This window comes from Podarcis filfolensis (assembly GCF_964270895.1).
Source record: "Podarcis filfolensis genome assembly, chromosome: 7".
In the NCBI taxonomy this organism is placed as follows: domain Eukaryota; kingdom Metazoa; phylum Chordata; class Lepidosauria; order Squamata; family Lacertidae; genus Podarcis; species Podarcis filfolensis.
The window spans coordinates 70861109-70874070 of record NC_139603.1 but is presented as its reverse complement, the minus strand read 5'-3'; the positions used below and the strand labels follow the sequence as shown (position 1 = coordinate 70874070).

The 12962-nt window shown below is 40.8% G+C and overlaps 1 protein-coding gene across 2 annotated transcripts in view; it reads left to right on the top strand.

Annotated features, from left to right (window-relative positions):
• The first annotated feature begins 9552 nt into the window (after nucleotides 1-9552).
• LOC310766061 (nardilysin-like) overlaps nucleotides 9553-12962 on the top strand; it is a 41248-nt gene continuing 37838 nt past the window's right edge. The window contains exons 1-3 of one of the 2 annotated variants that reach the window (XM_083621929.1): nucleotides 9553-9928; nucleotides 11009-11363; nucleotides 12563-12644. In XM_083621929.1, coding sequence (XP_083478055.1) covers nucleotides 9732-9928; nucleotides 11009-11363; nucleotides 12563-12644 — 634 coding nt within the window. In that variant the 5' untranslated portion in view covers nucleotides 9553-9731. The remainder of the gene's footprint in view (nucleotides 9929-11008; nucleotides 11364-12562; nucleotides 12645-12962) is intronic. The other variant, XR_014549938.1, reaches the window with a different exon arrangement.

The following is a 12962-nucleotide window of genomic DNA, read 5'->3' as shown; positions in this document are numbered from 1 at the left end:
TGTCTCTCAAACTTCTTCCCAAAGGGTCTTCTCATGTTATCCTCCCTAACTCTGCTGAATCAAGCCAGTGGCCCATCTAGTCCAACATCCTGGTCTCATGGTGGCCACCCAAATTCTTATGTTGAACCCACAAGCATTCTGGTGGCTTGCTGTGGTTCCTAGATTCATCTGACTGCTCTCCCACTCCCTGCAGCTGGAACCTAGTACGTGGCTAAAAACCTTGTGCAAGGAAGGATTGTCTATATTTTCAGAGCACCGGAACTTCTCCAATTATACACTTTTTTTGTCTGGTAGTCTCAGCTACTTGCACTCTTCTTTTTAATATCTGTTAAGTGTTATTAACCGTCACAACTTTGCTTTCATGCCCATTTTACTGAAACCAAACACAACTGGATACAAACAGGATAGTCATCCAAAAACTATATAAAACAGTTTGTTTTGTTTTTTTTAGGTTTGCATTAAAATGAACTTTGGCTCGGAGCACTGCATAATCCAGGCACTCATACTAAACTTTCAGAATGTAAGCAAAATATAATGTGATCCATTATAGATAAATCAGGTTTTAAATTGGATTATCTTTTCTATGGGAAGATGCATTAGGAATATAAATTACCCTGTAAACCTCAAATCCCTCATTCCTACTTTTTCAGTTGGCTCTTCCACTTATTCTTTGACATAAGTAGAGGTGATAATGGCACTATAAACCTACAACGATTCTTTGCCAATGCTTCTTACTGACCTTGATTGCTCACTCTTGTTTTCCTTCTCTTCCAGAACTGATAGCAGAGAATCTGTTGCTATTCATCACGCAACTGTAACGTGCCTTTTTCTGTTTGCAAAGCAGATATTGCCATTTAAAAACACACACAATGCATTTCTGAGGCAAATAATAAACATGCTCCAATGGTCTGCAATAACTTCTTGCCAGTTACCAATACTGCCTGGTTCCGTAGGTGGAGGTGGTGGACAGGGTTGTGGTGGAGCAACTTCAAGGGTTCATGGATGGTCAGGGAGGATTTGGAGGAGCAATGGACAGAAGAGGCAGAACAGGGGCTTGGGAGTGCTGAAGAGTCCCACAACCACCCAGAGACAGAGGAAGCGGAAGAGAGAGCAGAGAGTAGCCAGGGAGAGCAAGGGCTCAGGGATGCTGAAGAGCCCTGCAACCACCCAGAGGCTTGGGAAGGAAGCTCTTTGTTGGCGCAGGAATCATAGGAAGCCATTCCCCGAATCTGACTCAACGGGTTCAGACCCGTAGTTCTGAACTGTAGCTGTTTCTTGTACAGTGGTACCTCAGGTTAAGAACTTAATTCTTTCTGGAGGTCCATTCTTAACCTGAAACTGTTCTTAACCTGAGGTACCACTTTAGCTAATGGGGCCTCCTGCTGCCGCTGCGCGATTTCTGTTCTCATCCTGAAGCAAAGTTCTTAACCTGAGGTACTATTTCTGGGTTAGCGGAGTCTGTAACCTGAAGCATTTGTAACCCAAGCTACCACTGTGTATATGTAATAAAGACTGCAAATACCACACTGACTGTGCCGGAGTGTAACTGCGAAGGGGAAACACCACATTTACAATGGATGACACTGATTATCTTTTTTTTTTTTTTTAAATATTTTTATTTTTCCATATAAACACAATACAACAAACATAAACATACAAAAACAAAAACAAAACAAAAAACATGTATCATTTCATATCCTAATTTCATATCCTATCTTCCCCGACTTCCTCATGCCTCCCCTTTCTGTATTCCAAATTCTTATCGATTGTTCAGCAAATCTTCCCTTATTTTAATTTAAATTTAGACTATTCTTCCTTATTTTCCTTGTCTTAACCATTGCTAATAGTAACCATTTACTTTCCAGTCCAACATCATTCTAACTTTCATTAACTTTATAATATTTCTTTAAATAGTCCTTGAGTTTTTTCCATTCTTCTTGCGCTGCTTCTCTTCCCTGGTTTCGGATTCTGCTCGTCATTTCTGCCAAGCCCATATAGTCTATCACCTTCATCTGCCATTCTTCCAGTGTGGGTAGTTCTTGCGTCTTCCAGTACTTCGCAATGAGTATTCTAGCTGCTGTTGTAGCATACATAAAGAAAGTTATATCCGTCTTTAACACCCCTTGGCCGACAATACCCAAGAGAAAGGCCTCTGGTTTCTTGGGGAAAGTATATTTAAATACCTTTTTAAGTTCATTATAGATCATTTCCCAGAATGCCTTAATCTTCGGGCAGGTCCACCAAAGATGAAAAAATGTACCTTCAGTTTCTTTACATTTCCAACATTTATTGTCAGGCACATGGTAAATCTTTGCAAGCTTGACTGGGGTTATGTACCACCTATATATCATTTTCATAATGTTTTCTCTTAAGGCATTACATGCCGTAAATTTTATCCCGGTGGTCCACAACTTTTCCCAATCAGCAAACAAAATATTATGACCAATGTCCTGAGCCCATTTAATCATGACCGATTTAACCGTTTCATCTTGTGTATTCCATTTCAGCAGCAAATTGTACATTTTGGACAAATTCTTAGTACTGGGTTCTAACAGTTCTGTCTCCAATTTTGATTTTTCCACCTGGAAGCCAATTTTACTGTCCAGTTTAAACGCTTCATTTATTTGATGGTAGTGGAACCAGTCTCTCACCTTCCCTTTTAATTTCTCAAAACTCTGCAATCTCAATTTGTCCCCTTCCTTTTCCAAAATTTCCCAGTATCTTGGCCACTTGGACTCCATATTTAACTTTTTAACTGCCTTAGCTTCCATTGGCGACAGCCACCTTGGAGTTTTATTTTCCAGCAAGTCTTTATATCTGTCCCAGACATTTAGTAGTGCTTTTCTGACAATATGATTTTTAAAACTTTTATGTGCTTTAACCTTGTCATACCACAAATATGCATGCCACCCAAAAATGTTATTAAAACCTTCCAAATCCAAAATGTCTGTGTTTTCAAGAAGTAGCCATTCTTTCAGCCAGCAGAAAGCTGCCGCTTCGTAGTAAAGTTTAAAGTCTGGCAGGGCAAACCCCCCTCTTTCCTTTAAATCCGTTAGTATCTTAAATTTAATTCTGGGCTTTTTGCCCTGCCAGACAAATTTAGATATGTCTTTTTGCCACCTCTTGAAACAATCCATTTTATCAATTATTTACAATGCTTGGAACAAAAACAACATTCTTGGCAATACATTCATCTTTATAGCTGCAATACGGCCTAACAAGGAAAGCTTCAAGTTGGACCAAATCTCCAAATCTTTTTTCACTTCTCTCCAAGTTTTTTCATAATTATCTTTAAACAAATTCACATTTTTAGCTGTCATATTTATACCCAAATATTTCACTTTTTTAACCACAGTCAACCCTGTCTCATTCTGGAACCTTTCCTTTTCTATCTGTGTCAAATTTTTCTCCAAAACCTTTGTCTTAGACTTATTCAATTTAAATCCTGCCATTTGACCAAACTCTTGAATTATTTCCAAAACTCTTTTCGTGCTAGCTTCTGGCTCTTGCAATGTAAGTACTAAGTCATCTGCAAATGCTCTCAGTTTATATTGTTTAGCTCCGACCTGAATCCCTTTAACCAACTGGTCCCTCCTAATCATATTAAGCAAAACCTCCAGGACCGATATAAAAAGTAATGGGGAGATAGGGCACCCCTGGCGTGTCCCTTTTTCAATCTTGAACTCTTCTGTAACCACATTATTTACAATTAGTTTGGCTTTCTGTTCAGAGTATATTGCACCTATACCATTTTCAAACCCTTGGCCTACCCCCATCCCCCGGAGGTTCTTCAACATAAAACTCCAAGAAATATTGTCAAAGGCTTTCTCGGCATCCACAAATATCAAAACAGCTTTAGTGTTTATGTTCACTTCCAGCTTTTCCAAAATGTCAATTATATTCCTTACATTGTTCGACAAGTGCCTTTTTGGGAGAAAGCCCGCTTGGTCCCCGTGAATCTCCTCCATCAAAACTCTCTTCAGTCTTTTTGCCAAAATATCAGCAAAGATTTTGTAATCCACATTCAATAACGAGATGGGTCGGTAGTTTTTAAGTTGGGTCTTTTCAGTCTCTGTCTTTGGTATAAGTGTAATGTAGGCCTCTCTCCACGTATCGGGTGCCCTTTTCCCCTCCATAATCTCATTGCAGACTTCCTTCAAAGGTTGTATCAACCCTTCCTTCAAAACTTTGTAGTATTTGGAAGTCAGTCCATCCGGTCCAGGGGATTTGCCCAGCGTCATGCCTTGAATGGCATCTTCTATTTCTTGTGCTGATATCTCCTGGTTCAATATTATCTTACTTTCATGCGAAACCTTTTTCAGCCCATTTTCCTCGAGGAACTGTTGTATATCCATTTCTTTTTGCGGCCCTTGTGTGTAAAGTTGTCTAAAGTAGTTCTGAAAACAATTCCTAATTTCCGCTGGGTTGCTTATGTTTTTTCCTTCCACTTCTATATTTGTTACCGTGTTGAGTTTTTGTCTCTTCTTTATTTGCCAAGCCAGTAACTTGCCACATTTATCAGCAGATTCAAAAGTCTTTTGTCTCATTTGTTTAATTTTCCACTCTAATTCTTGATTCATCAGTTCCATATATTGTGTTTGATGAAATTTGATTTCTCTTAGAATCTCTTGGGATTTTGGCTTCGATCTTAATTGTTTTTCCCCTTCTTTTATCTTTTCCAAAATTCTCTCCTTTTTCTCATTTTGCTTTCTCTTCTTTAAAGTATTTTGCTGAATCAAAAACCCTCTCATCACGGCTTTGCTTGCGTCCCATACTATTCTTTTTTCTACTTCAGACCTTAAGTTGATTTCAAAATAGTCTTTCAAGGTTTTTTGGGCCTTCTTGCAGATCTCCTCGTCTCTAAATAAGGTGTCATTCATTCTCCATCTGAAGGAACCAGTTGTTGTTTGCCTCATCACCATCTTTACAGCATTATGGTCGGAGAAAGTTTTTGGGCAGATTTCTACTTTTTTTATATTCGGAGCCATACTGCTAGTCACCCAGATTTGGTCAATCCTTGTCCATGTCATTTTGGCTTCAGAAAAGAAGGTTCCCTCTCTTTCTAATGGGTGTTTTGTTCTCCAAATATCAATCAAGTCCATATTGTCAGTCATTTCAAAAAAAGTCTTTGGTAGTCTTCCATCTTTTGTTATTACCTGTCTTTGTGCCTTGTCCATATTTGTTGAAACCACTCCATTCATATCTCCCATCAAAATTAAGTTGTAATCCATATGGTCCATCAAAATTTCATGCAACTTCTTAAAAAATTCAGCTTTCCCTTCGTTTGGTGCATAGATTCCCACTATCAAATACTTCTCTCCTTGGGATTGAATTTCAATTGCCAAATATCTTCCTTGATCATCTTTAAAGATTTGTTTCGGTTGCAATTTTTCTTTTGCATAGATCACCACTCCTCTCTTTTTTACTCTGTCTGAAGATATAAATTCCTGTCCCAGTCTTTTATTTATTAATAATTTTCTGTGTGCTCTTGTCACGTGGGTCTCTTGTAGGCAAATCAAGTCCAATTGGTCTTTCTTTAAGGCATGAAATATACTTTTTCTCTTCCTGGGAATATTTAAGCCATTACAATTCCAGGTTAGAAGTTGCAGAGCCATGATGGGATTATTTACTCCTTCCTCCTACAGCTCCCTGTTTTTGTTCCTCGTCTGTCGGTGGTACCGTGTTCGTGTCCAGTGATGGATGCCCTTGTCCTGGAAATGTCTCTTTCTGTAGGTCTTCTTCGTGTTCTCCCAAGAACTTGTCTTTATCACTTACAGTCTTTATTCTTCTCTTCTTTCCCTTATATTTAAAAGACAAGCCTTGGGGAAATTCCCACCTGAATGGTATGTAGTTCTTCTTCAGCAGTGTCACCAGGTCCTTATAATGTCCTCTTGCGTCCAAGATACTCTTAAAAGGTAAAGGTAAAGGTACCCCTGCCCGTACGGGCCAGTCTTGACAGACTCTAGGGTTGTGCGCTCATCTCACTCTATAGGCCGGGAGCCAGCGCTGTCCGCAGACACTTCCGGGTCACGTGGCCAGCGTGACAAGCTGCATCTGGCGAGCCAGCGCAGCACACGGAATGCCGTTTACCTTCCCGCTGGTAAGCGGTCCCTATTTATCTACTTGCACCCAGGGGTGCTTTCAAACTGCTAGGTTGGCAGGCGCTGGGACCGAACGACGGGAGCGCACCCCGCTGTGGGGATTCGAACTGCCGACCATGCGATCGGCAAGTCCTAGGCGCTGAGGTTTTACCCACAGCACCACCCGCGTCCCAAGATACTCTTAGGGATGTCTTTAAAGATCTCAATAAAAGAGTCTTCAATTCGAAGGGCTGTTTGGTAGTGCAGGTTCAATATTTTATCTCGCTCCTCCTTTGATCTTAAGGTAATAAGACAATCTCTGGGTCGATTTCTCTTCTGTCTTATTCCCAATCTAAATGCACTTTCTATCTTAAAATCTTCTTTCTTCAGCTCCTGCTTCCAAAAATCAGAAAATTCTTTTGTCAAATCATCCACCAAGTTCTCTCCTTCCTTTTCCGGCACAAGTCTGATCCTCAGGTTCCTCTCCTTGCGTTGCATATCCTGCATAGAGAGTGCCAGTTCATATTCATCCAATTTCTTGTAAACTGGTGGAAATTTTTCCTCCGCAGCAGTTGCAATTTCCTTAGCTTCCTCGGCTATCTTTCGTGTTATAGATGAATCTTCCAATAATTTCCCAATTGCTTCTGCATTTGAGTTCACTTTATTCCCTAGGTCAGTTATACTTTTAGTATTTAGGTCAATTTTCCCAGAGATTTCTTCAATTTTTTTATTTGTTTCAGCAACTTGTACTTTAGTTTCAGCAACTTGCAATTTAGTCTCCGCACCTTGCTTTTTTAGTTCCTCCAAAGAGTCATTTATCTTCTCCAATACCTTAGCAAATGATTCTTCTGTAGACATTGCTTTCACTTTTGGCTTTGCAGCCACTATAGTTCCAGAGGCTCCTGTTACAGAAGCCCTTCTTTGCATGTAAGTGTCAATTTTGTATTGTCTGCCAGATCTCAAGGTTGTTTCTTGTAACTCCCCTTTCTCTTTACCATCTGCCATAACAAAGTCTTTTAGTCAAGGTCATTCCCAGACTTTGAAACTCACAAACAAAGTTCTCAAATTTTAAACTCCACTTGTTGCTGAAACAATTTGTAGGTCCTCTAGGGGGCGTAGAGTCAGTTCTATGCTTCTCAAAGTAATCCCACACTCTTCAAAAAAGAAGGAATAAAAGTTTCCTAGTCCCTTTCAATTTTTCTTTCCTTTTTCAAGGGGATCCCAGTCAATAGTGTCCTGTAAGTAACTTTGTAATACCACAGAAACAGTGTTTCAAATTGGAAGTAACCAAAGTCAATTTGAGATATTTTTTATCTTCTTATAGCAACAGTCCTTAGCCGGTTCCTTTTCTCCGGCAGTCCGATCCCAGGTTAAACAGCAGCGATACTTAATCCAATTCTTTTGAATTGGCAGGGAAACACTTTTAAAATCTTCTTCCCCCCCCTCCTGCCTTCGGGGGGGGGAGTTCTTTGCTTTGGTGGTGGATTTCTTAAATCCCGCAAGTTTCCTCTCAAGCAGTTACAGCTAGAGTGCCTTTCGCTTTGATCTTGCTACAGAACGGAAAGCAGACTTCCTTTTTAGTGCTTATCCGTCTCGGTACCCAATTTCTTAATTTTAGAGTCCAATTTCTACTTTAGCAGTCAATCCTACTCACGGATAGTTGTTCTTTTAATCCAATTTCCCGTGAAGAAGTCAGCGCTCTCCGCTAATGGCGACGCGGCTTCGCTTCGCAGGCTGGGTGAAGACGACTCTCAGCACCGCTCCAAGACCCCTCCGCTCCTCCGGAGCCTTTAAAAAGGCTATTTCGCAGCGTCGGGGGGGCGCAAAGGTGCCCGCCGAGTCTCCAGTTCACAGGCAACGCGCCTGTGATTTTTAGGGGTCCCCGCTTCGCCGTAGCTGACAGGACCCGAACCCACGAAGCAGATCTCTCCCGGAGCTCCGGTTGAGATCTGCCATTAAGCGCCGGCGCTAACCGGAAGTGGATGACACTGATTATCTGGATCCACCTCAGTCTGACTTCAGGGCTGGGTTGAGGATAGAATCAGGTTTGATCACTCTGGTGGATGACCTTTATTGAGAGAGAAAGAGGAGTGCAACCCTGTTACTCTTACCATGTATAATCGTATAAATTTGTAATATGTTCTCCAGTTCGTTGTCATCGTCTTCTTCTTCTTCTTCTTCTTCTTCTTCTTCTTCTTCTTCTTCTTCTTCTTCTTTCTAATAACCTAACCAACACCAAGCATGGATGGCTAGAGAGATATACATGTTGAAACCTCTGACATTTGTGTGGCTGCACTGAAGCCTACTGTACAGAGATAAGAACCACATTTGTTGCTCTGCTCATCCCTGGCCATCAGCCCCCAGAAGGCAGACCACAAGGAAACGTGACCCTTATGCTGAAGAATGGTTCCTCACTACTGTGTTAGGCAAAGGCTACAAAAGAATGGACCTTTTCTGTACAGGTGTCCAAATGGTGGAACTATCTCCAGAGCCATAGTTTTTCGGTGCATTCGTTGTTATCTTTCTTTTTAGAAAAACGTATTTATTAGAACATATGACATGTAACAATCACACAAAATGGAAATAAAACAATGTCTCCCAATATACTAACAAAGTTACATCAAAGTGTATATACCAAAACCATCACAGTTTTAACAGACTACAGTGGTACCTCAGGTTAAGTACTTAATTCGTTCCGGAGATCCGTTCTTAACCTGAAACTGTTCTTAACCTGAAGCACCACTTTAGCTAATGGGGCCTCCCGTTGCCACCGCACAATTTCTGTTCTCATCCTGAAGCAAAGTTCTTAACCCGAGGTACTATTTCTGGGTAAGTGGAGTCTGTAACCTGAAGCGTATGTAACCTGAAGTGTATGTAACCCGAGGTACCACTGTACAAGAGTTTATATGTAGGCAAGAGGAAGGAACAAAAAATAATAATTTTTTTCCATGCACGGCAAACTACGGGTACACGACAATTTTTATGCAGTCTTGGGGTAACTCCATTGATTACACAAATAATGAGGCATATTGTAAAACAGAATAATCTTTTAGATACCCTATGGTGCATGTCCTGTTCACTCAAGCTTTTAATGACATTTATGATCTTTATTCAGACAAATTTTTAGATGCCAGCCTTTTATAGTAATTTCTACTGCTTGCTGCTACCTTGTGTACTAATTTTCCTGTCTGGTTTTATGTGATTTTGATCGTTGTTACCCACTCTTAGATTATTTCAGATGAAAGGCAAGATATAAGTTTTTTAAGTTAAATCTCTCTTGAAGTAACTTGAGGGCTTTTTATAAGTAAAAAACAAACAAACCTGGATACAAAGGTTTCAAACAAACCAACCAATTTATACATAGGTGACTGAATGAATGAATTTGATGTGTTTAGTTTTCTCCATTTCTTGTCTTATTTCCCTCACTACCCCTCATGGAATCATGGCTTGTTCCTTTATCTATGTCATAAACAGATGCTATCTCTCAAGAATCCAAGCATCCAACGGGGTCTGGGATGGATTGTATAGTCCTGGCAAGGAGGCTGGTTTTGGTATGGAAGAACAGAAGTTTCTGCAAGACAGTAACTAGGTGGGAAATTCAAGTGCAGGGTGGCTGGCAAGCACCTCGCAAATCACCTCAGAGCCACAGCAATGTCTAGAGGGACAAAGCCCAATGTGACTGAGAACTGCCCAGTCTTACGCCCACTGCAGCAGGGGAGACGGCAGGGGTGTCAAAGGACCCAGGCACGACAGGAAGACTCTGATGAGGAAGGGCACAAGCGCCGGGCCAAGAAAAACGCAGGGGACCCCGATATTGTGAAGTCCCCCAGCGACCACAAAGAATACAGGTGAATAAAGGGTCTGGAGAAAAGAGCAACCCCCCTCAAGAGGCCAATAGCACTGTAAATGTCCCAGTGTGTCCCAATTACGTAAATAACCTAAAAGTACAGACTCAGTCACATAGTAAGTTTAAAAAGTAAGAAGCAATTAAGCAATATCAAGGCATTCCCACCAGCATACCTGGCTAGTAGTGGCAATTTATTTTTTTAATGCAATGGTGGGAACTTGACTCCCAGGAAATCTGCATGAATTCCTGTTATTGGGAAGTGGGTAGGCTGTGACAATAGGCGAAGGTTGTGATCTCGTGGAGAATTGTTTCCCATGTTCTTTTTGAGATGCTTCACTGCTTGGAGCTTGTAAGGAGATGTTGACAAACTGGAGGACATAATAGAGATTTATACAATTATACATTGTACAAAGGGAATATTTTCCTTCTCTTTCACAGCATTAGAACTCAGGGTAAATAGATGCAAAGCAGACAAAAAAAAGGAAGACATTTGAATGACATTTAATCACCTAGTGCAATTTGTCGCTGCAAGATCTGATTATGGACTCTGGATTATAGTATTTAAAAGGAGGGTAAATAAATTTATGGAGGACAGATCAGTTTTACTTAGCATATCAGGTAACTGGAACATCAAGGTTCAGAGATAGGCAAGCAACTAATACCACTTGATGGGGTGGGGCAACAAATGAGAGGGGAGTGACTGTTGTTCTCATGCTCTGCTGGGGACTTCCTGTGATTGTCTGTTGACTTCTGTTGCAAGCAGGACATGGTGCTGGTGGGACACTTGGGCTGTGCTCACACTGACCCATCCATAGTGCAAAAAAAAAAAATGTAGTTTTTCTCAATCCAGAATCGTTCATACTCATCCTCAACAGGCTGCTTTCCACAAAGGGTGGGTTTAGTTACTGGATAGGCATTTGAAAACCCTCTCCTTGACCGGATTATCCTTGCATTTTTCTCCCTGCACACCCCCAGGTTAATAGAGAAGGGAGCGGTGGCTGCCATCTTGGTAAATGCACGCCCACATTGGGCAAAAAGAGAAATAGAAACGATAAAAATGCTCATGGAATTACTTTTGCAGGTACATAAAATTAAGCAATGGCCTGAACGCTCTGCTGATTTCTGACTTATATATGGATGACTGCAATTCTTCTGAGGCGTCAGAAGAGGAAGACATGTCCTCTGATACGGACGATGGGAAAGACAGCAGCTTTGAGGACGAGAAGTATGGGAATGTGGAAGAATTTGGAGAAGTACATGGAGGAAGAGAGGCCACTATTGAAGGTTATGGTGGAGTTCTAAGTGGTCTTGGTAAAAAAGGTAAACAAAAAGAGCGTCGTGAAAGCAGAATCAAAGACGAGAACGATGACTATGAAATTTATGAACAGCTAGTCAAGAAAGAAGAGGAAAATAAGATGGACAGCACAGAAAAGCAGGTACGTTAGCAAGCAGCGCAACTGCATGTTGACCAGGCAACCTTTTCCCTAAGCTAAATATTTGACTCACAACAAAAAGGGAAACCTGTAAGGTATGTTCAACAGGGAGGAGCAACAAATCAGTGAGTATGCCTGTGCAATACACATCTCTATGCAAGCCTCTTTTAGCCACATTTTTAATTTTTGTAGGTGTATACCTATATATTATTTGAATTGGCTCGTACGACAGTGGTTTTTAACCTTTATTAATATATATTTTCCCTTTTTAACCTGCCTTTCAAAACGAGATCTTTCCAAAGGCGGTTTACAAAATGGATAAAAGCAATAGTGATGAACAAGGAAAAGGAATATCACAGCATGTTTCATGGAGGAGAGGGCTATCAAAGGCTACTAGTCATGGTGGCCATGCTCCACCTTCATGGTCAGATGCAGTAATGCTTCTGAATACCAGTTTCTGTAGACCACAGGAGGAATAAGATTTTGAGTCCTCTATGAAAGGGGGAGAATGAGCTATACTTCTGACTGGATTGGATGGAGGGGCACTGCATTTCAAAATCTTGCGTAGAACTAATACTTACTTACACAATATGGAAAATACAGGTGACTACAAAGAGAATTTTGGTGTCAACAACAACAACAACATATTATATTACTTCTACACCACCCATCTGAATGGGTTGCCCCACCCACTCTGAGCGGCTTCCAACATAATAAAAACACAGCAAAATATCAAGCATTATCCCAATACAGGACTGCCTTCAGAAATCTTCGGAGAGTTGTGTAGTTCTTTTATCTCCTTGACATCTGAAGGGAGGGCATTCCACAACTGAGAATGCCTTCTGCCTGGTTCCCTGTAATTTCACTTTTTGCAGAGAAGGAACCACCAGAAGGCCTTTGGAGCTGGAGACACACCTCGCCATACACTGAAAACACATTATTGCCCCTTCAACGGATCCTGGGAGCTGTAGTTCTAGGCTAAGCTACAGCTCCTAGTATTTTTTTGGGGGGGGGGAATAATTTGCATTCAATGTGCTTTAAATTTATGGTGTGAATCCCAGCCTAAGCCTTGATCTGTTTTCTTTAAGATGGGGAAGCATTGTGATGGAACTGGAATTCTTTTATATTGGGGAAACATGCTGCTTTCTTTGTGATATAATGTCTATCCTCTCTCTGTGTATATATATATATATTTATTACAGTCTGCAGCTGCCCTTGCTGTTGGTGTTGGCAGTTTCTGTGACCCTGATGATTTACCTGGACTAGCTCATTTTTTGGAGCACAGTACGTAGCTACTTCTATATGTCTTTCTACCAAAAAAAGAAAGCCACGGAAAAGATAGTCTATAATTTATTGGCCTGGGAGGCAGTTTTCTGGAATCAAAACACAATTATCAATATTTTCTTTTACTCACAGCTTGAAACTGATTTATAGTTTTATTTTAAAAGTTGATGAAATCATGGTTGAAAAGAATTAATAGATTAATAAGAAATAAACTTAGCAGTTAATGGCCCGAAGAAAGAAATGTCTTCCCATCATCTCATACCTTCCTCAGCTTGGTGTCTCCAGATATTTTGGATTCCAGCTCTCACTAGCTCCAGC